Below are 27081 nucleotides of genomic sequence, written 5' to 3' on the forward strand. Positions count from 1 at the left end.
AAGGGTGAGACTCTTTGGAGCTGAGTGTCTTTGAGATCAGGCTGCCCCCGGGACAGAGCTGGTGGCCCAGGGTCTGGTCCCCTTTGCGCCTCTAAAGACAGGGCTCCCGAAGGAATAAACTTCCAAAGGTCTGTCTGCATCCAGGAAGACACACATTTCCTGCTCTTCTCAGGCTGGCCTTATCTGTCCCTTAAAGCAGGACCTCCGGTGGCCAGCCTGACTCCTGGCTGACCAAGGTGACGTCACCCAATGTCCTCAGGGGGACTGAGATAGCTCTTTTCTGAAACCACGAGGCAAGCTAGACTCTTCGCAAAGTCCCGCTGGCTTTTTTTCAATGAAGACAAATGAATTCCTCCCAGACAGCTGCCTGGGGAGGGCAGCAGGAACTCTCCCCTGGTGCCTTCATTGGGCAGGAGTCCTGAATGGACACCTCTCCCTGGAAGAAGCCAACAGATAACTGGAGTCCAGATATGAATATAATTCTTCTCCTGAGAGTACAGGAATGGCAGAACATTCGTGCTGAGAGCATCCATTAGTAATAAAAATAGTAATAGCATTAATTTTGCACTGACTGCATGCCAGGCTGTGTCCCAAACAGTGTATATGGGTCCACTCTCAATCCTCACATCATTCCCTATGAGCGCTTATTAACTTCTCACAGAGTAGACCAACCTTATCCCCACTTCACAGAGGAGGAGACTGAGGTTCAGAGACCTTACCTACCTAGCCCAGGCTCCCACTGCTGTATGTAGGGCAGACCGAGGCTGAGAAAGGGAGTGGGTGTGCCCAAAACTCTGTAGACTGGAGACCACCCAGATCTCCACCCAGGGCCACCCCGTCCACCGCACGAAGGTTAGACGTTAGGGGTTCAGTTCTAACTCTCTTGGTTCTAGCTCAGGCTTCCCAGAATCCTGCTTCATTGGGTAGTTTGTAAAGAATTCCTTTATCTTTGAGGTTGATGAGGGTTCCTCCATGGAGGGAAAAGACCTTGGGAAGTCCCTTCCTCTGCCTCTTCAAAGACCTCTGCATGGTGGTTGAGAACACATAATCAGGAGCCAGACCACCCCGGTACAAATCCCACTTCTGCCACCTACTAGCTGTAAGACCTTGGAAAAGTTCCTGAACCTCTTCTTGCCTTGGTTTCCTAACTGCAACATGAGGATAAAAATAGTACCTACTGCACAGAGTAGTTATGAGTAATCAATGAGTTAATACATGGCAAGTACTGGAAACAATGCTTTGCACCACATAAACTTGCTAATTGTTATTTATTCCATTGCTACCAATTGTCACTTTTATTGTTCTTTCCCCCCAATTGTCTGGAAGCTCCTTGGGAATAGGCCAGGCCAGTCCCCCCATGCCCAGCGGAGCAGGCCTGGCCTTCAAGTAGGGACTTAGTAACGGTGTGTGCTGGGCGAGGGAGAGCATGATCGGAGCCACGAGCTCAGTGAAGGTTCTTGAGGAAGATGCCTCTGGCCAACTTCCAAGGTCTCCCTTGATGGCCAGCCAATACAGATGTCAGTGATGGCCAGGGGACTTGTCTGGCTCACATAGTAGGCCTTTTGCAGTGTGCTTAGAACCCAGGTCTCCTACTCCGATCCTAGTCTCCAACCACAGCACCAGCCTGTCTACAAGTTCCGGTAACTGCTGCTCTTTATTTCATAGCAAAGCCACCCTTACCTGCCCCACCTGGCCCCACCTGTTTGCTTAAAATAAGGGAAAACGAGTGTTTAGAAGCTCAGTCAGAAGATGGACATGGAAAAAGTCACCTAAGAGGACACAAAATATCCTTCAAAGCAGCTGAAATGAACCTGTTGTGTATAACATTCAATAAACATGAATTTGGGGCAAATGGGTCATTAGATAAGGGGAAGAAAGACTGTAAGAGAAAGCTGGGAACACCTGGGTGGTGAGAGAAAGCTAGTGTGGCCAAAGCAGAGAGAGATGGGGCAGGATGTTCTTGGCAGAAGGGTCTTCACAAACTCTCACACTGACTTCACCTCTTGGGGGTTGGCTGCCCAGATGAGACCTCGGAGTCTTTTAAACACAAGTATCCACAGGAGTGCTTTTCCTGAAGCTTGTGCTGTCCTACAATCCACCCTGCGCTGGCCAGGAGTCGGGTCCCCAAGGATCTGGAGAACTCAGACAGGGTTCTAGACAGCTAGGTTGCTCTCTAGATTGGCCAGCATTCTAGAAACTCTTGGATAACCCTCTGAGCTCTGATGAACAACCCCATCCCCAGCCAAATTTCCAGAGAATCCCTCCTAACTTCTATACAATGTTTTAAAATTTCAGAGAGATCTTTTAAGGATTTGGAATTCTGGGAATCCCCTACAGTGTTTCAGGATTTCCAAGAGCTGCCCCAGATCTAATGTCCTGAGGTACCAATGTTCTAAGTCTGACTGTTCTGGAGAAGTATTACCTTATTTCATGGGGCCAAAGAACTGCCCCATAATTCAGCATTCTGGGGAAGGCCTATAGCTTTCAGGGTTCCAGACGTGTCCTCTGCAATTCACAGGTTCTCAGTAAGGACCCCTGGATTTGAAGTCTCGCTATGTCATTGGGTCCTGTGGAATTCCTCTAGTGTTTAAGGATTCTGGACAAGTGGCAGTTCTAGAGTGAGGATGCTGACTGGGAGATGGACACATGGCTTATGGGAGGGGGGTAGTGGAGACTTATCCTTTTGAGTCTGGCGTCTGTCCCTGGGAAAGTATGTGGGGGCTATGCTGAGCTGGAACTAGGAAACTGGAAAGTTGTGGCTGGCTCCAGCAGAAGGAATCATCCAAACCCTAATGAACCGGCAACAGCAGCCGGGGGGCCTGGGGGGCCCGTCCATCCTCCCAGGGCAGCTGAGGAAAGTGTCACGCTCAGAGCCAGGGGCTTCCTGCCGGAGGCTGGAGACCTCCCAGCAAGCAGGGCCACGAGCAGTGAGAGAAGGGCTCTGGGCAGGGGAGGAGCCCAGGCTCAAACCCACTGAGCCACCCAAGCTGACGTGGCATTGAAATTACCTAGAGCAGAAAAATGTGACTTACGGCTTGAGTCTGGCTCACCCTCCTCCCCTCCTTCAGCTGTCTGCACAGATGTCACCTGCATGAGACCTTTCCTGTCCACCTGCTTTAGAACTGCACCTGCCCTGACAGAGGGACCTCCCCACTCTGTTTCGCTCCATAGCCGCCTGGATCTCAGTTTCCCTAACTATAAAATGGGAGAGTTAGGTTAGCCTTGTGGCTCTTTTTGTAATGAGGTCCTCCCACCGGCACCTGCAATTTCTCATGTCATGTCTGGGCTTCCCCTTAATTGTAGACCCACTGCGCCCTACTGGGCACTGTACCAGAAATCATGAGATTCCTCGCCTCCCTGACCCTCACTAGAGCTCAACAGGACAGGGAGCTGTGTCCCCCATCTAACTGACTGAAAACCAGAAAGTGGTCTCGGGAGGGTGCAGGGCTTGCCCAGGGTCTCAGAGCAGGTCTGTGCCACCAGAACTCGGGGCTCATGATCCCTCCAGCACTGACACATGCAGCGGCACAGAGAAGCAAGCCCCTCGGTCCACCGCCTGCCCCAGCTCGAGGCCAGGTCAGTTTCCTTCAGGTCTCCTGCCTGGAGGTGCTCATCATTCTATTCCCCATGCTGTCCAGTGGTGCAGAATAGCCGCTCAATTAAAACGCATGTAATGCATGAAAGGAGATGGAAACCTGGAATATTCCTGATCAGAAGGGGGCACATGCACTTCCGCCAAGAGTCCCTGCCTCCCCTTCCTCAGACTCCCCCAAGAACCCCTGGCATCTGAGATGACCCCATGGGAAGTAAGTGACTATCCAAAGGACAGGACCAACCAAACTTGGAGCTGAGGCCTCTTTATTATGTACATTTCATCACCTGCTGCCTCGTTTGGGTTTCTGAATCCAGTCTCATTTCTTGTAGTCTGGGGTGGCACCCTCCCTTGCTCCCTGAAACTGCCCTCCAGCCTTCAGCCCCTAGCTCTCGGGAACTGTCCATGCCCAGCCAGACTGCAGAATGGATGGGCAGCTGCTATCCCCATTTAATAGATTGGGAGGCTGAAGCCCCAGAGCAAAGAGCCCAGCCCAAGGTCACACGGTGCTCTCCTGGGTTTCCATTTTGCTATCAGCAGGGAGGGAGGACTCGGCTAGGGCTCTGTTTGCTCTCACTGGGGGGTGGCTGGCTCCGGCCTCGTCGCAGGGAGCTGCCGATCTGGTCTCTGAGGGCCTCCAGTCTCCGGGCCAGGTTTGGAACTGTGGCCCCACCTGAGGGGCACAGCGAGACTCGAGGCCTGCACTACCCTGGGCTCATGAGGTCCCAGCATCCTCTGGAGAAGCCTCAGGTGGTACCCACTCGGCCCTGCCCCCACATACAGCATGGACTCTGGTATACATCTGAGGTATACACCAGACATGAAGGTCGCCCTAGCAAGAGAATTCCAAGTTTGGAGACTAGAGAGATCTTAGAAATTATCTCTCAACATGTACCCTATTTCAGAAATGGAAAGACTAGGGCCTGGAGAGGGCAAGTTCTGGCCTAAGATCACAGGAAACCTTAGGGACCCCTCCCCCTTTCCCTTCCTCACCGTGTCTCAGCGCTGGCGATGTGTTTGGGGGCCCCACGGGCAGGGGAGGTGCAGAAGGTACCACCTCCTCCTCAGTAAGGGTCTCTGCCAGCACTCGGGTCTGAGTCCAGTCACTGTGACTCCTGGGCCAGGGGGAGTCGGGTGGTGGGAAGTGAGCCTTCGAGTTCCCAGGCCTCCCCCAACCCCCTGGCCCCAGGGCAGGGACCACCTCTCTCTTGGACACTTGGCAGAGCCAGGGCTGCATGGAGGTGCCCAGGGTGGGGGTCGGGCAGACAGAGGCATGCCATCTGGGGCCTTAGGGCCAAACACCTGCAAGAAAGACCACAGCCGACACTGGGTGACCTCAGCCCCACCTCTCTGTGCCCCACTTCCCTGGTGCTGACCACAACACTACCATCCCTGCCACACCTGCCCCACGGGCCAACCAGAATGTCAGATGGGCATAAAGGGGCAGGGTGTTGGTCACTTCTTCCATGGGCAGCGGGTGGCCCTTGTAATGTACTCTCTGGGGACTAGAAACTCCCTAAGGGCGGGAACCATGTCTGAACCCTCAGTGCCCAGAACAGGGGCTGGTACAAAGCCAAGAGCTTTGGGGAGGGTTGGGGAGCGAGCGAGTGAACACGTGAGTAGCAGATGCGTGAGTGAGTAAGGTGTAAGCGAATGAATGAACAGGCATCGGCAGGGCGAGTTCCCAAAAGAAGGCAGAGCGAGAACAGCGGGAGGCGAGGCAAAGGACGCTTATGAACCCTGGGCAGAAGGAGCCCAAAGCCAGCCACTTCCCCCACAACCCAGCCTGGGACCCTGGAGGCCCTGGAGCTCTGGAGCCTCCTGGACTGACCCCCTAGGTCAAGGTCTCCAGCTCTCCTAGGCTCCCCTCCCCTCTACCTTGGGGTCTCCTACCTGGGGCAGGTGGAGGTCCCTCCGTGGGCAAGCCCAGTGGACCAGAGGTGCTTGGCACAGGGGGCAGAGGTGGCAGCAGGGCCAGGAGCAGAGAGGTGGCAGGGCCTGCAAGAGGGCATGTCAGAGGCTCCCTGTTGTCCCCACTCCTTCCCCTTCAGGCTGGGTGAAGACTCACGTGGCAGGAGGGAGCTGGTACCATCACACAGGAGCATGGTGGGGCTGGGCCGAGGCCGGGCGGGTGGAGGTAGCAGGCAGAGAGGAGGCGCCTGGAAAGAACGGGCCTGAGCCTGCAGCCCTAAACCCTACCACCAGGCTGGCCCCCACATCCCCCGTTCTAACAAACACTCCTGGGGCACTGACTATGTGCCAGGCACCATTACATATGAGCTCATTCAATCCAGTCTCTAAAACAATCCTGTAAGGCCAGCACTGTATCATCTCCATTTTACAGATGAGGAAACCCCGGCACTGAGAGGTGACATGACTCACCCAGTCACACATCTAGGAGGTGACAGAGCTGGAATTTGAACCCAGGTGGTCGGAAGCCAGAGGTCAGACTCTTAACCATTCTATTAAGCTACCCCTTTCCCACCTGCCCTCTGTCCCAAGGCCTGTGTCTGGGCTGGTGGCCGTGCTCACCGCTCCAGCTCGTGGACCTGCTGGGCCAGGATGCGCTGCTCATCCCGGGCCAGGTCCCGGCTACTCTGCAGCTGGCTCTTCTCTTTCCTGGGAAGAACAGGCCCCAGGAAGGTGGCAGGAAGCAGGGCTGGTGAGGGTGTCAGTCAGCCCTGCACTGCAGTGTAGTATGAGCCCCAGCGGGCACGTGGGGCCAGAAGGGAGTCAGGGACGGGGAGGGGCGGCCCTGCAGTGAGAAGGGCACTGATCCCCTGGCTAAGCCCCACCTCAGCCTCTCATTCTCCAGCATGAACTCCTGGAGCATCCCACAGAGGTTCCGCTGGGCCCAGGCTGCTCGGGTCCCACTGGATCCAGAGACTGCAGGGAGGGGGAGATGGCTGGATCCGCAGGAGCCCAGACCCTCTCCACATCCCGCCTGCACCCCCAGGGCGTTCATACCCTTGAGGTCCCTCTGGCCCAGTTGGGACCGTAGGAGACGGTTCTCTGCCTGGAGCTGTAATATCTCAGTCTCCAAATGCTGGGGCTGCTTCGCCACAGGGGACTGCAGAGAAATGTCCCAGAGCTGCCTTCTGTGCTCTGCACAAGGGCTTCCGGGGCCAGGGAGTGAGGGGAGCTTAAAACCAGCCCATGCTTCCCTCACCAGCCTTGCATCCTGGCACAAGGCTACATCCCCCTAGATGCCTATGGCCTTAGGTGAATGGCAGGAGGGGTCTAAGCTGGACCCTGCTGCTCCAAGTCCAACCCCAAACTCTGTTCTGTTCAAACCTTGGTTCAGATTCTGACCCCAAACGAGACTCCACATCAGACCCCAACTGAACTCCAACTTAATCATGATACCAGTTGGTATCAGGTCAGACCCTGAATCATGTCCCAAATGAGACTCCAACCTTAGTCCTGCCATACTCTGACCATGACCCCAACCCTGACCCCTACCCAGTCATGACTCCATCATCAGGATTTCAACTCTCATCCTAGCTCTGAGTCAATCCAAGATCTCAACTGTGACATCAACTCAGACTCCAACTACTGGGCTTGACCCCAACCATCACCCCTGCTGTCCTTCTGCCTGCATGTGCCTCCATTCACCTTGGGGGCCTGGGGCCGAGTGGTGACCCGCTGAGCTCGGCTGGCATACCGCAGGGTGCTGAGGGTCTCAGGAAGGCACTGGGCTGAGGGGGACACGCAGGCCACCTGGGGAGGATGCCCCTGAGTGTTCCTCTCTGGGACCCCCTCCCTCAGGCCCCACTCTTCCCTGCCAGCCCCCTTCAGGTACCATGAGGGTGACCCCGCGCCCCCCCAATGAGTCCGCCAACAGCTTGGTGAGCTTGCTATCTCGAAAGGGGATGTGGCTTTGCTTCCGCCGTGGGTCCAGCAGCAGGGAGATGCAGTGACCTGGGTGGGGGAGAGCAAGGTTCACCCCTTGCCCAAGGCCATGCAGCTGGTCTGTGCAGAGCAGGAATCTCTGCCCACACCCCCAATGCCCAACAAAGGGCCTGGCACTCAGCAGGGGCTCAGGAAATGGCTGACAAATGGACTGAATGAAGAGGGGGGCCCTCTGGGGTGGAGGTAGGGAGACAGGTCAGTCCCCTTGGCCTCCCTGGGCCTCAGCCTTCCCAACTGCACAAGGGACAGGTTGAATGTCTAAGGGCTCATGCTCTGCACTTGAGTGTGTCTACCTCCCAGGTTAGAATGTAGCTTTATTCTAATAGAATAAAGTTTATGGGCTTTCTAGGTTCATCAACAAGGTTCTAAGAGGGGAGACAGGAGTCAACAGCAAAGCTGAAGCCAGAAAGAGGCCTGTGGCCCCTGGCTCACAGCTCGTTGTGCAGCACAACTCTTCTAGTTCCACTACCCCTCCTACCCCCCCCCCCGCCCCCCGCCCTTCATAGACAGCTATGTCAGGCAAGAGGAAGGACTTGGGAAGTCAGACTTGTCCCCCAGACCTCACCCAGGGCCAGCAGGCTGCGGTTGATGCTGTTGGCCTCAAGCATCAGCTCCCCACGGGATCCTGTGGCTGCCACCTTCTCACTGCCGGCCAGGTCTACAAAACACAGCTTCCCACCAACAGGGTGTTCCCCAGGGTCCACAGGAGGCATCTGCTGGGATGGGGGGATCAGGGCTTGACGGGAACGTGGTTTCCACTATGACCTCCTGTGCATACCCAAGTTGGTTTATACACCCAGAGGCAGACCCTTGCTGAGTGGCCCTGGGCCAGCTCCTTGCCCAAGCTGGAGCACTCACAGCCTGGCGGTTGATATAGAGTGTGAGCAGGGCATGGCTTCGGCTGGAGGCCTGATTCAGGGTGTGAGCTGAGCTCCTTCGACGGCTGAGACCTGGAGAGGAAAAGCATCAGGAGCTGGACCTGATAGGAAGAGCAGGTGGTCACCAATGATGGAAAGGGAACAAAGGCATCCTGGTGAGGGGGGCCAGCCTGTGCAAAGGCACAGCAGCAGGAAAGGGGAATGATGGGATGTGGGTCTGGCTCTAGCACGCGCAGCAAGGAGGGGATGGAGAGAATGGATGAATGTCCCTCAGATTCGCATTTGATAAACATCCCTCATATTGCTGTGTGAAGGGGGAAGAGGGGGCAGAGATATCAGCTGGCATAACGCTGGGCAGGAGCCCAGAATCTCAGTATCCCCAGTGCCTGTCACGGGGTAGGTGCTCAATACACTTGGAGACTAGAACAGAGGGGCCCTTTAGGCTAGGCTACGAGGTATGACCTTTGCCCTTAGGACACTGGAGGGGAAAAGGGGTGTGTTTTGCTGCATGGAAGAGCACAGATTGGAGAGGGAAAGCCTTGAGGTGGGAAGACCTCTCTTGGGAGCAAAAAAGAGGTCTGACTGAGGCAAAAGTCCTGGGCTGGAAAGGGGTGGGCCCAGAAAGAGCATGGAAGGCAGAAGAGGCAGGTCTGGGGATGGGATGGGGGCCCTTAGCTCCCACACGGGTCAACTCTGATCATCCACAGCTCCAGGAGGGACCCTGAGTGCATTCAGTAAACAGCAGAGGGACAGGCTACCCCTGTACCCCAAAGCTCCCCTGAAGTAGCACGCACCCATTTGTAGCAGTTCCATCAAGGCCTCCAGACTCCCAAACTCCACCACCCGCAGCTGCTCCACATAGAAGCCCCGAGTCTTGTTCCAACGAACAGGGAGTGGCCGGGGAGACCCCAGGCTCAGCAAGTCTAGAACCTGGGAGATGAGGGGGGAGTGTGAGGGAAGGGGTCCCAAGTCCACCCACTCCCAGGCCTTTGACAACAGTCCCCCCTCCTACTCTACCCCTTGACCCAAGCTCCTTGGGAAGCAAGGCCTCCGTTCAATGGCGGGCTTTCTCTTCATCTCAGTCCCCACCTGCTCATTGTAGATCTCCAGATAGGAGGCATGGAGGGTGACAGGGGCACCCAGGTTTTGCACGCGGTCTAACAGCCAGGCGAAGGTCCTCTGCATGATGCCGGCCAGGCTGGGGGGTACCGGCATCCCCTCTCCCTGGGGGCAGAAACACCACCACAATAACTACCCTTTCTAGTGCCCTTAGTTACTGTGCCCAGGAACTATGCCAGGGTCCCCTGGAGCATCTCATTGACTCCTCACAGTCAGCACTATTGCTTCCATTTACAGATGAGGACACTGAGAGCTAGTCAGCAAAAGGGACAAAACTTGAGCTCCACGTTGGGCAAGTCCCTTCGCCTCTTTGGGCCTCAGTTTCCTTGTCTGCAAATACATGGGGCTGAGCTGCCCTGTCCAAGGCCCTTCCCTCTGGGAGTCTGCACCGTCGGTGGCGCCCCACCGACCCCTGACCTGGGGGGACGCGCTGTGCCCACCTGGGGAGGAGGTCCGGTCAGGGTGTAGGTCTTCCCGGAGCCCGTCTGGCCGAAGGTGAAGACGGTGCAGGAGAAGCTGCTGGCGGCAGGGGTGTGTGGCTGGACCTGGGCGGCGGCTCAGGGCAGCGCGCGGGCGCGGGGCCTCCCCGGGGCCTCACTCACCCGCGCAGCGCCAGCTCCCCGAGCCGCCGCACGCCGCTCGCCCGGAACACGTCCTCCTGCGTGCGCGCCCCGTCCAGCACGGCGCCGAAGCGGAACGCCACGTCGGGGCCCCCGCCCGGGGGGCTCACCTGAGGGAGGGGGCGGTGGAGAAGGGGGCGGGGCCCGGGAGGGCGGGGCCCGGGAGGGCGGGGCCTGGGCGGGGTGGCCTGGGGGAAGGGGTGAGGCGTCGGCCCGTCGGGTTTTTTAGGTGGTGGGGGCGGGAGGGTTCTTCACCTGCAGAGTCCTGGTCCCTGAGCAGTGCAGCGCGCTCTGTTCCCCTCGGCGCAGCTCGGCTGGGCTCATGGGACGCACCCTGGGGTCCGACGGGAGGGTGGATGGGCCATCCCCACGTCTCCATCGGCCCCTTCCTCCCTCGGGCACATCCTAGCCAACCTATACCCACCTGAGCACCACCTGGATGGGCGTTTCCGGCCCCTCTAGCCCCTGCTCCAGGCTCCGCGCGGGGTCCCTGCGGCAGCGAGGCGGGTTAAACTCTCCCTGTGCCCAGGGGCGCCTCGGACCTCCCGGAACCTGTGCTTACCCATCGGGGGACCCGCGTTCTTCCATGTTCTGTTTTGCTCACGGAGTTAGCTCTGCTCAGTCTCGCCCCTTTCCCTCCCCACTACCCTCCCTTCTCCACCACACTGGGACTGGCTGTACACACCTTACACCCCCCACCCCCGCACCCCCCTCCCAGGCAGTCATCCATCCGGAAAGGCTGGGGCCTGCCCTGGGCCCGCAAGTTAAAGATTTACCCAGCCTCACCTCTGTGGTGGAGAAAGTCTCTCGCAAGCTAGCTAGGGGGTTCTGGAGTCCGAGGATCCTCTGCTCTTGCCCAGGCCCATCAGGAGGGCCTACCCAGAACAGCCTCCTCTGCACAGATGGGGATACTGAGGCAGGGCTGGGAAGGCCACACCGCAAGCAAGCCCGGGCAGAGCGCGGACCAGGCTCTTCTTACTCTAACCACATACTCCTCCAGTTTTGCAGTGTGCCCCCCCCTCCCCAGAAGCTCCAGCTTCTTCAAGTCCCCGGGCCCAGGAGGGGAGAGGCAGAGATGGCGGGAGGGCCCAGGTCTTAGCTGTTGGAAGACCTGGCTGGATTGAGTTCTCCAACTGAGTTGACAGAAGGCTCCAAAGCATCTGGTTAAACATTGGGCCACCTGCTTCTCCAGCTCCAAGGCTGATCCAAGGCCAGGACTGTTGTTCAGCTCTCTCCTGGTCTGGCTTATGACAGTGGCAGAGTCTGTGAATGTGCTGGGGAAGGGCCCTCACCCATTCAGTGCTGGTCTCTGTGCAGGGCACCTGACCGAGGAATCCCATAGTCTTGCTAGGGAGTCAGGCAAGTACAGTCCACTGTGCAGGGGCTTTGGAGGAGTTCAGAGGCCTGTAGGGGGAGGGAGGGCAGGGTGGCAGGTGAGGGTTTTGGGGCCTTCTAGCAGGAAGAGTTAGGTAGAGCAAAGAGCCATTTGTCCCCAGCTCTGCCAGTAACATACCAGAGCCCAGGCAAGTCATTTCCCCTTTCTTAAACTGTTTCCTTCCTGTAAAAAGAGATTCATGGTTTTACATAGTTGTTCTGAGATTTGGACGAGACAGTGTACAGACAGACGGTCCCTGACTTACAGCGGTTCAACTTAGGATTTTTTGACTTTACGATAGTGCAAAAGCAATAAGCATTTAGTAGAAACCGTACTCTGAATTTTGCATTTTGATCTTTTCCCAGACTAGGGATACACAGTAGGATACTTTCTCGTGGTGTTGGTGTTGGGCAGCCAGTCAGCCACACGATCACAAGGGCAAACAACCGATACTTTACAGTATAGTGGTAAATGAATTTTAGACTGAATATGTTTTTAACTTACTATGGGCTTATTGGGCCATAAACCTATCATAATTCGAAGAGTATCTTTATTTGAAAGTCACTCATAAATTATAAAGATTTATCTAAAAGTCAAAATAAAAATCCCTAGATGATCTTCAAGATTCCTTTCAACTCTGAGGTTCCTTAATCTTTCAGTATATTTTTTTAATCCTAGGACAAGAATGACTATTCCTGTTTTTCAGATAAAAAAAAACAAAACAAACCCACACGAAAACAGAGGTAGGCAGAAAGCAGCTGTAAATGGCAGAGCTGAGGTTTAAACCCGGAGCTCTGAGCCTGTTGCTATCTGCTGTGGCTGGCTGCCTTTTCATTTTAAGTGAACAGTTGCTCCCTTAAAGGCACTTAAAGGGGTTAAGGGCTGTCAGCCGTTCACACTTAGTGTGCGTTGGCTTAATCAGTTTGCTGTCCACCCCACACTGGACTGAGATGAGCCTCACAGAAGGGATTTTGAGACAAGTGTGGAGACAGGGGATGTGTGCACGCTGGGGTGTGATGAGCTGTTTGTAGGGACTTTTGCACCAGACCCCGAACCTGGGTCAGAAGGTGCACATCATTGGATGTTCTGAGCTTGCCCTCTATTCCCAAACTGCACTTTTAAATCAAGAATAGCCATCCCCATGGTTGAGGGAAGGACAGAGGGGAGGCATTTGGGGAAACTTGGAGCAGTTTAGAAGCTGGCGTTACCCTGCAGAGCTGTACCTACAGGCTTCACTAGAAGGCAGCAGAGTACCGTGCCACCCCGGCCCCAGGGCTGGTCACAAAGGAGGCTTTGTCAAGCGTACCAGGCTCTTTCCATACATTTTTTGCTGAGCTTGAGCACTGTGCAAGGGCTCCCCAGCCTGCTGTGTGGAGAGGGGTGAGCAGGCCTTCACGGGATGCTCCTTGAGGGAGTGGATGAAAGCATCATTGAGCAATCAGGGACCCTCCCACGCACACCCCTGCTCCTGGTCCCTGCCCCTTGGATCCGCTCCTCCTTTCAGCCCCAGTTATCCTCCCTGGGAAGAGCCTGCCCTGATGCCCTGGGGCCTCAGAATAAAGACTGAGCTCCCCCACTGAGCCCCAAGGTCATTCGGACTCTCTTGTGCTCACCCCTCTGGTTGTCCCTCTCCACGACCCACCGCCCTCTACCCCTGTGCTCCAGCCCAAAAGCTTTCCTGGGCGTCCCTTTGATTCCTCTAGACATTTGTTGCTGCTCTTCCCTCTGCCAGGAGCGCCACCTTCTACCTGGTGGGCTTGTCCTGCAAACCTTCCCATGGAAAGTCTTGCCCCTTCCCACCAGGTCAGATTGGAGTTGTGTTTGTCCCCACATCCTCCTGGGACTGTTCAGTACTGAATACACTAGGTTGGTCTTCCCGTTAGTTGGTCATCCGTGCAGTCTCTGAGCACAAGGCCCTGCACACAGTAGGAGCGCAGCAAGTGTTGGTTGGAGAAGAGAAGGAGCCAGGAAGGAGGAAGGGAGGCCGGTGATCTCTCCCCAACTGCCACCTCTCCTCCCTCCCTTCTCTCAAGGCTAACCACAAACACTTAACTTCATGATGTTAAGATTCCTTCAGGGACTCATTTATCATGGAGATCACCAGGCCCTGCCACAAAACTGCTCTCAAATGTGCCCAGAAGCTGGGTGACACTCTCCCAGCCCCAGCCAAACTCCCAGATGAGTCTGGGGCCCACCCTGCCAGACAGCCTTGCATTGGACTGAGGTGGGAGAGAGATGACTAAAAAGATCAGGGAGGAAGGAAATTGTCCTTTTCTCACGGGGCCCTCATCTATCATCGTCCCACATGTACCCCCCCCCCCCCCGCCGGTGGAGGAAAAGCCAGATGGATCCAAGGCCAGTTGTGAAATTTTCCAAACAGAGCTTGCTGTAATCTTTAATTGAAACGTGAATTTAGGCCATAGGACTCATTTCACAAAATTCTCTAAAGCAGGGACCATAGGGAACCATTGGATTTACTTCTTTCTGGTCCCCGACCCCCATTTTACAGATGGGGAAGCTGAAAGGAGGGGCAATATGGGCTGAAGCAGCACTTGCATTCATGGTGAAGAGCAGTGATTTGAGGGAGAAGTGGAGAGAGTCACAGCAACCCCTTGGCGCTCCCGGGCCACTCTCCTCTCAATGCCTGGCTCCTCTCCTCTGCAGCCTCACGAGGCTGCTCTGCTGTGTCTGGCTTCCTGCAGTCATGCCAGGCTTCCTGCTCAGCAAGGAGCTTCGTGAAGGGAGAGATCTTCTCCCAGGCCCAGCTCAAGGCCCGACACAGAGACACACACCCTGACTGTCTGTCTGATGAAGGCATCAATGTCCACGTAAGAGGAAATGATGCCCTGAAGCCAACTTCATCTTTTGGTGAAGATGAGCATCTCTGGGAGGTTGTGGAGGACTCAGAGTTGTTGAAATTTCCTGTTGTTTCTAGGACCTCAGCTCTTCTCCCTAGAAACATAGACAGCTTTCCCCTGAGTCAGCCTATCCACTGTTCCCCCAGGAATGACTTACCTATGAGCTGGATATTTTCCTCTAAAAACAATAATGTGAATACGTAAGAATGTTAACGGTAAAGTGTTAAGGACCCTCTCTTGCATAATGATGCCTCATGTGTCTGGAACCTTCTGAGTCAGAGGGATGGGAGTTGATATTTATTGAACACTTGGGTACTTTTTCTACTTCATTTTAATTAATTTTTAAAGCAACCCTCTGGGATTGGCACTACGATGGTTTCCATTTTTCAGATGAGAAAACGGAGCCTCAGAGATGTTCAGTAATGTGCCCAAGGTCTCACACCCACTAAATGATGTGGGAATCTGACCGTTGCCAGAACTTGTGTTCCGTCCTCTGCTCTCTGCAACCCTTCTCTGTGAGCTGTTCTGCAAAGCTGAACTTGGATAACCAAAGTTGACCTTTTAAGTACACAGTTGCCTTAGTTTAACCATCTCCTTCGAAACATGCTCCCTCTTTGGCTTTTACACTGCCCTGCCTTCTTCCCTGGGGACTGTTGAGTGATACTTTAAGGCAGTGGAGCTCCACCCCTGGCATCAGAATCACCTCGGAATCCAGATCCTGCCTCCAGGGGTTCTGATTAATTGGTTTGGGGCGTGGGGCCAGGGCATCTGTGTTTGAAAGCTCGCCAGGTGGACCTAATGTGCAGCCAGGCTGGACAACTTCAGCTTTCAATTTTTCTCGATGACCAAAGTCATCCCATCCAGTGTTGTCTTGGGTTGTCTTCTGATAGTGGTTTCCTAGACCCTGCTGGGCATTTTGAGACCCTTAGCCTGCTTTTTCCGGTCCACCCACCTTTCTGGTGAGCCGTCTCATTGTGGTCCCCGGAGCCTCTCCGTTCATTTCTAGCTTGGGGTCCACTGAGAAATCATAAGCCGAACAGGGATGGGGTCCATCGAGTTTCCCAGATTTTTCTTCCCTTCTAACTTTCCTCCACACAGGTGACAGACAGTAAGATGTCCAATGTGGGAGATGCAGCTGTACATTCAGTGGGAATGCTAATTAAGCACACCCAAAGTGCCCACTATGTGCTGGGTCACAAACTAGATACTAACAATCCCCTGTGTTGTTTGGTTGTGAGCTCAGAGTGACTACATCGTCTTCCAGGAAGCCCTCCTGGATTGGGATGGGAGTCTTCCTCTGGGGACCTACACCCTCCCATGCCCACCAGCCCCATGATCTTAATCCATTAGGCGGCAGCAGCTGGGGGCTCATCAACATCTGTCTGCCTCAGAGAACCCTAAGCTCTCTGAAGTCAAGAATTAGTTGGTGAAAAAGGCCATATCTGATAAATGGACTACTCATAGCAGCTGGACCCAAATACCATGGGAGCACAGGCAAAGAAAGGGAATCCTGGCCAGAGAGCAACCGCTGGGAATCTGGGGAGGCTTCCTGGAGGAGGTGGCATTGGGACAGGCTTAAAAAGATGGGTAGAAATTGAGGAAGGCAGAAGGGAGAAGAGCATTTCAAACAAAAGGAGCAGCATAAACAAAAGCCCAGAGGTCAGACAAGTTGAAGAGCAAACTGTTGCTTAGTGGGGTGGAAGGCCAGGAAAACATGGGATCATACTCCAAACTGCCCAAAGCCAGAAGCTTCCATGGAAGCCTGGGGAATGGTCCTGGCTGGGAACTTGTCTTCACTCACTTTTCTGGAGGAGCAGAGCCCAGGGATGCCCAGGAGCCCCTTCCTGTGATTATTCTGGCTCTTCCCAGGAAAACCCACCCACCCTATCAGTGAGAAGGACACTGAGTTCCCGAGGCCTGGGTGGGTGCCAGGCCCCACTGCCGACTTGCTCCTCTGGCGGCTAAGGACCTGGAACGCAGAGCCTGGGCTTCCACATCAGCCCAAGCCCTCAGAGCGGGTCGCCAGGGAGCAGCGGGAAGCATGCCTCCAGCCCACCCTGCATTCCCTGCTCTGCTACCCAATGGAGACGCCCCCTCCACCCACGCCTCAGTGTTTCCTAATGCAAACGAGGAGGCCAGGGGCCAGAGGCACCTAAGACCCTGCCTGCTCTGGGATTCTGGGATTTCTGGGAGAAAACACTGTTTACTGGTACAAGTAGTACTTCTACCACCACCACCAGTACTTCCAGCAGTACCTCTGCTACTATGACTGCTATAACCTAGACTACTAATACCCTTACCACTACTGCTACTACTAGTACTTATATTCTACTAGTAGTTTACCACTGCTACTACCACAACGATGAACTATATTTACTGCTACTTCTCATAGCAGCAAACATTACAGATCATACACAATGGGCCAGGGACTGAGCTAAGCACTGCCTATCAGTTGCTGTAATTGAATCATGGCAACAGTCTTCTGCGGTATTAATAGTCTCCCTACTCTATGGATGGGGAAACTGAGGCTTGCAGACGCTAGGTAACTTGCCCAAAGTCACCAGGACAGTAAGAGACTGAAGCAGGATCTCAACCAGCAATCTGATTGTGGGGGCCACGTCTGAGATCTAGAACCCTGCCCCTCCTCTGTCCTTTGTCTGGTTTTCTGAATATACCCTTGGCTTATTTTGAGTCTTCAGGAAAGGACTGCCTGAAATTGAAGAAGGAAAGGGAGCCTACCTTTCCCAAGGTTTCTAGAATGCCATGAGCAATGCACATAGTAGGGGCTCAATGCATATATTATTTGAATAAATTGGATTCTAATAGCAACCCTTTGAGGTAGGGAGAAGGACCCAGATATCACAGTTGGGGAAACTGAGACTCTCAGAAGTGCTGTGATCCTCCCTGAGGTAGAGATGGGACTGTATGCCAGAACTGTCTTTTCATGACCTTGAATACAACCATGGTTTCTTCCATGTGCAGTGCACTCTACAGTTTACAAAGTTCCTACATCTATCATGCCATTTCATTCTCACAACAACCCCAGAGGGAGTGATCGACTCCATTGCATAGATAAAGAAACAGGCTCAGATTGTTAAGGCAGATTTTGAAGGGCTCCTGGGTAGTCAGTGGCAAATCCAGAAATTGAACCAACTCCTCCTACCCCCGAAGCCTGAAAGTAGGGGCCTCCCAACTGGAAGAATCCAAGAGGCCTCTCTTGGGACAGCCCTCCTGCCCTGCTCTGCCCAGCCACCTCAGCCCCTGTGGTGGGGGAGCCCACAGCCCCAAGGGGTGGAGACAACTGGTTATTTCCAGCCTGGTACTTAAGGACTGGCCAGGGAGTGGGGTGTGGGCTGGGCAGAGGGCTCCATGCTTCCAAGAATGCCTGGCCTTTGGCTGCTGAGACCTAGGCAGGGGGTCAGGGATTTCTGTCCAAGCCACCTAGGCTAGCCAAAGCTGGGCGGTTTCCCAGGAGAGGGCAGCCTCCCCCTCCCCAAAAAGGTAAGATATAGGTAGCCAAGACACACACAGGCAGCTCATTCAGCCCCTCCAGCTCAGCTGACCCTGTTCTGGGCCGTGGTCTAGGCTGAAGCATGGTTCCTACTGCTCCAGAGAGACGGAAAGAGCAGACAGCAGTCCTGATAAGGGCCTAACGCAGCCACAGGGGCCTGAAGATCAGTTAAGAGCATGCACATTACGCTCTGAGCACTTCCTTTGTGCCATCCTTCCTTCCCGCAGGTCTGCAAGGTGGAAATTACTACCCCTCTCCCACTTGCATGAGAAATGCTATTGCCCTATAGGCTGATCCCCTTTCAAAGCACCAAGTATTTCCTGCCTCATGACCTTTGCACATGCTGTTCCCACTGCCGGGAGTGCCCTTCCTTTAGATCCTCATATGTTTGGCTCCTCTGTCTTCAGGCTTGAATTTAAAAAGCCACCTTTCAGTGATACCTTTTCTAGGTTCCCCCGGCCCCCATACCCACTACCTTATCTCTGTCACCCTCCTTTGCTTAATGCCCAGCATTTGTATTTATATTTTTATTTTCTTGTTGATTGTCTTCTCCCCTGAGAAGGCAAGGACAAAGTCTATTCTATTGACCTTCGTGTCCCTAAGGTCCAGCTGACGGCCTGACACACAGAATAAACATTTAGCACACGTACAAGGAAGGGAGTCGAAGGCGTTTGGACACATCCTCACGGTCGGAGGGCATCGGCAGCATCTGAACGGCTCTGCCTCTTTCCAAAGGCGCTGCCAGGCCCCTGTGAGCCTGCTTGGTGGTGACGGGCGACAGCCCATTCCCTGCGCTGTTTCTTTCTCAGTCCAGAGGCACACAAGGGGCTCGCGCTTTCTTTAACGTCTCTCTCAGGTCCCCCGGCCTCTGCTTGCACATCCCCAAGGCACAGGCTGCTCGGCCCACTGTCCACTGCACTATTAGAAGGCTCCTGAGGCTGTGTGACCTTCCCAACGACAGAATAGGCTGTTCTTTCCAATTCTCATGCCACGAGGAAGAACTTCTATCATTAGCACAAGGCTTTAGACCCTGACAATGCACTTTTCTGTCTCTTTATTTCCTGAGCCCCGGCCGTGGGCCAGGCCTGTGGTCACAGAGCAGAGAGCAAAACAGCCTCAGTGGCTGCCTTCTCCATGATGTGGAAGGCCTGGGATGGCCCTTGAGCCACAGAACAGCCCTGGAGCCGGCGGAGGGGCACGTGCTGTACATCCCAGGCGTCTGAAATCTCATGGGGCACGTGCATCACCCGAGAGCCCGAGACACAGACTCAGGTACAGACACCTGGGCGGAGAGTGTGTGTGTCTTACGAGCTCCCGGTGATGCTGCTGGTGCATGGACCACTCTCCGAGCAGCGGGGTGTAGACCCGACTGATGGAGGACAGTGGCCCAACACGAGTGAGGGGCTTGCCCAGGGTCACCCGGCCAGGCAGCAGGGCTGAGGGGACCGGCGGCTGCTCGCGCCAGGCCCTGGAATCCAGGGGCAGGCCGCTGAGTGTGCCTTTGTGCGCGACATACCTGAGCTCACCCGCTGCCCCCTGCCCATGAATAGCGGGCCTCTTTCCTTCCTGCACCAGGCCGGCGGCGTGGCCCATGCCACCCCCTCCCCTGCGCACACTCACACTCCTCGGCTGGCCGGGCTGCTCTCCCTGTTTGGGGAAAGTCAACAAGAGCATTTGAAAAGTCTTTCTGTGTGGAGAATCTGTTTGTATAGGGGGAGGAAACGGAGAGCTGGCCAATAGGTAGAAATATTAATGAAGCTTGTTATAAAGGGCCCATTCACGGCTCCCCGAGTAAATAGGGCTCTTGTCGGGCTGCCACGTTATCTGCCAAGTTCAAGAATGTGGTTTGAAAAAATAGAATTTAAAGGGGTGAGGTGGAGCCTTAAATGGCCGGCCTGCTGGCACGGGAGCCAACTACAGGAGGAGTCTCTGCTCAGGGGCTGGGGCTGGGGCGCTGGGCGCTGGGTCTTGGGTGAGGGGCTGCTCAGGGACCAGGGCTGGGGGTGGGGCCGCCCAAGAGGGGGGCTCTGAGAATCCTGTGCCCTGGTGGGGAAGGCTCGGTGCCTTCCTCCCCTTGGTGTCTGGCCCACGGCTTGCAACTCCTCTATTCAGCCCCACACCCGGTGGTGCAGGTCAGGAGTGGGACAAGGGCAGGGGCATTTCAACCTGACCATCTCTGGGAAACTTGCCCTTTGGGGTGTTGGTAATGGGGGCTCTAGGTGGCAGGAAGAGGACTTTCAGTAACTCTCAGCCATGTGCACTGCTATTCTCCACCCTCAGCCATCATTTCTCACCCTCTGTGTTCTACTTTGCAAATTGTTACCCAAACAAGACATGAGAAAGAGCATAAAAGGACTGAGACATTCCACCCATTCACTTCACAAAGGGTAGGCTCTGGGCTCAGAGAAGGAGAGTAACCAATTCAAGGTCACTCAGCACATCTTTAGGAAGATGGTGCCTTGCTTCCACCAGGTTCCTGTTGGACCAGGTCCCCAGGGCTGAGGCCTGTGCCTGGCACAGGGGGGATACTTTGTCACTTCACAGGCACAATGTCTTATTTTTAGCCCTGGACTTAAAGCAACTTATATGTAAGGGTCCTATCTTATCCCCAGTTTGCCCCTGGTCAGCTGTGTGGCCTTGTGCAGGTGACTTTGCCTCTCTGAGCCCGTTTTCCTTTCCATTGTAAAATGGGGTCACCAAGACCCGCCCCTCCCATTTAGAAGACTCAGTGAGAGGATGTTGGTGAGGTGCCCAGGGCCGTGCCAGGCTCTCGGTGGGTGGCCCAGGAACAGTGGCTATGGGCATTTCTTTTTCTGTCCCAGACTATGGCACAAGGTAGTGGCTCCAGGAAGCCTGTTCCCTGAGCTCTAAGTTTCAGGGGGTGGTTTCCACTTGGGTTCTAGAAGTCTGCCTGGTGCTGAGGGTCACAGAAAGCTGGTGATCGGGAGTCAGGGGCCTCTGCCACGGAGGCCATTAGACAGCACAGCCACTCTGGTGTGCGATCTATCGTGAGGGTCTGTGAAAAGGCCCTGCTGGAAGCCATGGCAAGCAGCTGGCCTTCCATCTCCTCCCCAAATGGCTGCTCAGAACCCTTCTCTGACAGAGAAGGGTTAACCTGGGTGGGGAGAACATTTATATTGGCTTTTCTTTGCAAATAAAAGGGGGGAAATTCCTATAAAGCAAAAAGGAAATAATCAATGCAAAAACTAAATGGAAAGACTTTTTAAACGGCTCTGCCAGGAGCTTGCTGTGTAACCTTGAACAGTGGGGACTTAAGGAGATTTGGAAAGCAGGAAGTCAGCAGCATCCCTTTAAGGGGAGGTGGTGTGGGGTACTGTCACAACCACAGGCTTTGAGGCTCACAGACTAGGGTTCAACAGGGCTCTGCTCCTCACTGGCTGTGTGACCTTGGGCAATAGATGGACCTCTCTGGGCTTCCATTCTTTGATCTGTACAAGAAAAGAGAAGAGAGGGTTAAAATGTGTGAAGGTCCTGGCACATTGTGGATGCTCATTAAATGTCAATTTCCTTTCCTTTCTGGGCCTCTTGGCAGGCCGAGGGGAAGTGTCTGACAGGTCTCACCAGCCAGACCCGAGAGAGACACAGCTCTGCAGGCCCCGGCGCCTCAGCAGCTCAATGCTGACTATGTCTTCACAGCTCTTCACAGTTTGCAAAGCACTTGCCTTCTCACCATCAGAACCTCCCAAGAAACCTGTGAGGTGAGTAGGACAGTGTTTGCCACCCAATACACTGAGACTGAGACTCAGACCCAGAGCACATGGACAGGGCCCAAATCTATTTCCATTTCATTTCTTTAACAAATATTGGTTTGGGTCTTATGTGCCAGACACTGTGCTGAACATGGGGGATACAATAGTAAGACCAGACATGGATGATGGATGCAAGGATGCATGGATGATGGGTGGATGATGAATGGATGATGGATAATGGATGGCTGGATGATGGATGGATGGATGAAGGGTGGATGGATGGATGATGAATAGATGGAGGAGTGATGGATGGATGGATGGATAGATGGATGGATGATGGATGGATGGACAAATGGATGGGTGGATGATGGATGACGGATGATGGATAAGTGATGGTGGATGATGGATGGGTGGATGATAGATGATGGATGGGTGGATGGATGATGGATGATGGATAGGTGGATGATGGATGGATGGTGGATGATGGATGATGGATGATGGATGATGGATGGGTTGATGATGGATGATGGATGGGTGGATGATGGATGGATGGATGGATGGATGGATGGATGGATGGATGGATGGGGGGATGATGGATGGATGGATGGATGGGTGGATGGATGATGGATGGATGGGTGGATGATGGATGATGGATGGATAGATGATGAATGGATGATGGATGGATGGATGATGGATGGGTGGTTGATGAATGAAGAAAGAATGACAAGTTTCTTGAGGGCAGCCTCCTTGTCTGTTCTTCCCACCACTGGGCTCCCAATACGAGGATGGTGCCTGGCACAGAGGAGGTATTAACATTTACCACACAAAGGTTATAGACTCAAACACCAGGCTGCCTTTCTGGACAATTTTCTATCTGTGTGACTGAGGGAAAGTTACTTAACCTCAGGATGCCTTGGTCTCCTCATCTGTAACACAGGGATGACATTATTTTATGGGTTGTTGTGAGGACTACACGAGTTAGAATGTGAAAAGCCTCTGCCTGGAGCATACTAAGTATCAAGTAAGCGCCAGTTATTATTTTTCTGGTTTCATTTCTAAACTCCTTCCTGTCTCCTAAAGAGGATGGTAAACCCTCTGAAGGCAGGGCTCTGGTCGCTCTGCCTGGGGTGCCTCCTCGTTAAAACATCTGTTGGTGCTGTGGTCTCAGAGATGAGACGGTCCTGAGTCCAAATTGGGGTGAGAGAATTGGGGTGCATGCTCCAGTCGGGCCAAAGGCAGAGCGGCCCCTGGTGGAGGGAGGCAGGATGGCAAAATAGTCAGAGCTTTGGGCTGGACAGTGAAAGGTCACATTTCTGTTCTGGCCCTGCGTGGCCCTCCCCGCGCAGCCCAGCCTCCTTTGAGCCCAGATCTCCCCAGTGAGACATCAAGGGAGATGGTCTTCTGTGAACCATTCGAGCCACAGCCTAAGGCAACATCAATCAGGCAATCTTCAGCTCCTCATCCTCAATTTGCCCTTCTTTGAACGGATTTTTCCGCATCGGAAAAACTGAGACTTTGCTAGCCTTGGAACACACACGCTCTCTCCCCTCTGAAACGCTGTGTCAGCGTCAGGGTGGTTGAGGATGGCCCCAGATGGAGCGCTCATTAACGCCCCCGAGGAGCGGCCCAGGGTCCCCCCGGGTCACCTCCCCAGAGCACACAGGCTGAGCTTTCTCTCCAAGTTCCGCCGACTGTCCCATCTTGTCCTAGCCCTGCGATTTATAGGAGCCAGTGGTTGACACAAGTCCCCGCCCGGCGTGGGCTCGTGGACCCGTGGGCTCCATCGGATGCCAAGAGCCACAGAGACAGCTCCCGCCCGCCTGCCCCTCACTCCATAAGTGAGTCACTGGGGTTTGGAGTGGGCCACCCTGGGGGTGGTTCCTTGTTGGAATAAGACAGTCACCCTCAAACAGAGCAGGCAAAGATGGCATGCCAAACCCTTAGCTTGGCAAAGCTTCTGCCCAGAGGGCATCAAGACATCTCCCTTCAGCCAAGGAATTGCAGGCACTCAGGCTGGCATGGCCCTCCGGGAACCAGGAACCCAACTCCTGCAGGTTGAGATGGGGAGACAGATGCACAGCCAGAGGGGGGAGTTGACGAGGCCATGGTCACACAGCAAGTCAATGGCAGAGCTAGAACCCTGGAGGCCTGGTTCATGGGCCTCTAATGCTAAAGGAAAGAGGGCAATTGAAGCCCCCCTGGCTGCTAAAGCTGACCCCTAGCTGGTCTTCTGGGAGTCAGGTGGGTGCCCTTTTGGGACAGATTCCTGGGCCTCTCAGTGTCCTAGGCAAGCCAGTCTGATGCCCCTTTTTTATGACAGAAGAGAAAGGGTGGTGGTATAGGGGAAAGGTCCGGCTGGGCGGCTGCGCTCACCTGGTCCTAGTTGTTCTGTCCGTTACTAACAGGGTGATTGCAGGCAAGTCACTTGACCCCTCTGAGCCTCAGCTTCTTCGTGTGCACAGTGGGATAACATCATCACCTACACGGTGGGTCGCTGGGAGGATTGTGTATCAACTGACTGGCACACAGTAGGCACTTAAAACATGGTAACTATTGCACAGCAATGAGTTCTGCTCCAACTGGCCCGGGCGGCCTGAGTGGAGGGTGTGGCTGGGGCAGGACCCAGGCATTTTAGGTAATCGGGTCACATGCGGGACCGTCCCTTAAGCACAGGCAGAAGAGTCCTGGGGCTGAACGCCTGGTGGCCTACTCGAGTCACCAACTTGCTGGAGAATTACTGGGACAGTCTCACCACTCTCGAGGACTAAGTTTTCCCATATGTACAATGGGCGTTGAACCAGAAGACTGAGGTTACTGTAGCAGACTGCAGGCTGGCCCAGCTGTGAGGGCGAGGGCAGCCCCACACTGGGCTGTGCCTTCCCTAAGGACATTGTCTGAGGAGCCAGAGACTCAGCGCAAGCCACACAGTACAGGAGGTGGGTGGAGAGGAGGAGCTAGGCTAGGCTGGACCTGGCAGGGCAGGGCTACTGTCTCAGGCCCTGGGCTGATCATCCAAAAGGCTGTATATGCCCAGTCTTCTCAGGCCAGGCCCAGGCGCTCAGGACCAAGTATCCTCCGCAGCATCAAGAAGAGGGCCTCAGCTCCTCCCTCTGAGCCTGGGTGTACTGGGCTGCAGCTCCCCGTCCGCATTCCTGGAGGCTTGCAGGGTCTCTAGGAAGCAGGGATTCTCTGAGAGGCCCTGGGCCTGGTCGGCCAGGCTGCTAGAGTTCTCTCCACCCAACAACTAAGGCCACACCCCTTCAGGGTCACCTTCCTAAAGTGCATCTCCAAGTCTGCCATCCCCTCAGCTCAAAAACCCTCAATGGCTCCCCAGGGCCTGGAACCAACTTCATATCCTGAGGTATCTGTGGCTCATGGAAGAACCTCACAGGGTCCCAGAAGCCTTGACATGGGTGCCAGATACTGGGCACATACATTTGTCGGGGGCCAATTCTGGAATTTCATCAGATTCACATAAAAAGCCAGCACTCCATGGACTAAAGTCCAGGCCATTGGTTGGCATTCAAGGCTTTCCCTAGTTGGTCCGGCCTAGACTCCAGTTCTCCATCTTCCCCTTCTTGCCCCTCAGTCCACCCTCCCCATCAGACCTGTGGTTCAGCCTAAAAGATCTCCTTGATGTGCTCACGCTGAGGTCCCTTCCTCCTCTTATCCTGGACGTTATCCCAACTGCTGGTCCTCCTGCCAAGCCTACAGCACCACCGAGGCTCGCTCCTTTGCAGTCTTTCTCACAGCTGCCCCTCCTCTCCACCTCTTCGTAGCTTTCATGGGGCTCAGATCTTTCCATCTGCTCCCCGGACCTTTGCAGTGGCCTCTTGTGTTGTGCCCCGCTCTCCCCTCCTCCAGGCCTCTTGGCTGACCTCCCAAACCTGCTGTGTCACTCTACTACCCCAGATCTGTTATCTCCTTCCAGGTGAGTGGGATACTAGGGCAGAGGGAGACAGAGAGGAGGCAGAACGTGGGGGGGAGGAGAGGCAGAAAGAAGAGGAACAGGGAGGGAAAGAGACGTGGACAGACAAACGCAGTCAGAGAAAAAGACAGACAGAAACAGATTCATGGAGAGAGACTGACAAGAAAAGAAAGGGGGAGGAAACAGGGGGACAGGATATAGAGACAAAGGGAACTATAGAGAGAGGGAAACAGAAAGAGATAGGGAGAGGCAGAGAAATAGAGCCCACAGACAGAGGGCCAGAGAGAAGCAAGACAGAGACAAAAGGAGATGAGGCTAGGAGAGCCCTCGGCCTATGCTGGAGAAATGGCTCTCTAGTGCCTTCCATTCCTGGCATCCTGGCCTTCCTCCCCTCCTCCCAGCAACCGATCCTCCCCGGGGAGCCAAGGAGCAGGGCCTGGTACCTGATCCTGCTCCCTAGTGCTCACCCCCTCCCTGCACTGGAGGCTCTGGCCTGGCTCTCTGTCCAAGACCCATGTGGGAAGCTCCAAGAACCCTCATCATTGCCCCTGTTCCCCAAGAAGCGACCTCGGGCTGAGCTGGGGTGGGTGTGTCACAGAGTTTTAGAATTAGGGACTTCCAGGATCAGAAAGTCCAACTGGCTTTCAGATAAGCTGTGTGATGCTGGCCAAGAACCTTAACCTCTCTGGGCCTCTGGGGAAGGCAGAGGGCAGATTCAGTGTTGTCTGGGAGGGACATTGAGAGGGCTTGTGTTACACCCCCTCAACCCGCTCGCTTCCAACACCCTCCCTACCCCGGTCCCACTTGAGGCTGATCTTGTTTCGCCATATCTATGACCACTGCTCTGGAAGGCGGGAGAAGAAAGAGTTGGGGTGGAAGCTCTGGCCATTTCGGTTGGGAGCACGCGGCCCAGGGCCCATCTCGAATTCCGGCCTCACCTCTACGCTGGCCTCCACCTCTGCATCTGAGATGGGGGTTAAGTTACCTGTCACTAGAAAGAGTCTGGTTAACTGTTCTTTGCCCGGGAGGGTGCCCTGGTCCCATAAAGCCAGGGTGGTGGGCATTCTTATTCTTCCTCCCAACAGTTAGGGAAACTGAGGCTCAGGGCCAGTAAATGGCGGTGCCAGGATTCAACTCCAGGCACCTGTGTTGGGCCACACCCATCCAGGCAACAGTCCAGGGGCCCAGCCCAGTGCTAGGAACCCAGAGGCGAGAACCAGCAGCCCCCGAGGTGCTCGCCACCCCAAGGAGAGAAGACAGTTACCCAGTTAGCAGAGGACTTTCTCCTTCACAAGCTCCTTCTCTGTGCCAGGCTCTGCGCGGCGCCACTTGAGTGCCAGCTCAGCATCACATTGCCTGGGCTTGAATTCGAGCTCTAAAGCTTATCGACTGTGTGACCTTGGGCAAGTTCCTTGACCCCTCTGTGCCTCAGTTTCCTCATCTGTAAAATGCTCCCTTGAGTCGTTGTGAGGATGAAAAACACTGATTTTTAGAGTGTTCTCAAAACTGTGCCTGGCATGTGCTGTGGGCTTAGAAATGTTACCCACCATCATCTTCATCACTACCACCCCATCTTCA

General features: G+C 54.7%; 1 protein-coding gene across 3 annotated transcripts; it reads right to left on the bottom strand.

The window, feature by feature from the left end:
* Positions 1-3839: 3839 nt before the first annotated feature.
* Positions 3840-10794, bottom strand: KIF12 (kinesin family member 12). 3 transcript variants are annotated; one of them, XM_081151937.1, is made up of 19 exons: positions 10684-10794; positions 10546-10611; positions 10377-10455; positions 10104-10231; positions 9942-10017; positions 9472-9606; positions 9177-9312; positions 8363-8454; positions 8070-8217; positions 7395-7513; positions 7208-7312; positions 6560-6662; positions 6388-6478; positions 6125-6211; positions 5661-5751; positions 5486-5590; positions 4794-4894; positions 4586-4707; positions 3840-4265 (listed from the first exon to the last, which is right to left on the bottom strand). In XM_081151937.1, exons 1-19 carry the CDS (start codon positions 10707-10709, stop codon positions 4126-4128), a joined length of 1950 nt encoding a protein of 649 aa, XP_081008063.1. In that variant the 5' UTR covers positions 10710-10794; the 3' UTR covers positions 3840-4125. The 3 variants fall into 3 exon arrangements, with proteins under 3 accessions (XP_081008063.1, XP_081008062.1, XP_081008061.1); XM_081151936.1 differs by having other exon boundaries at positions 8070-8220; XM_081151935.1 differs by having other exon boundaries at positions 9942-10020.
* Between the last annotated feature and the right edge of the window lie 16287 nt (positions 10795-27081).

Source organism: Miniopterus schreibersii (genome assembly GCF_964146895.1).
Source record: "Miniopterus schreibersii genome assembly, chromosome: 11".
In the NCBI taxonomy this organism is placed as follows: Eukaryota; Metazoa; Chordata; class Mammalia; order Chiroptera; family Miniopteridae; genus Miniopterus; species Miniopterus schreibersii.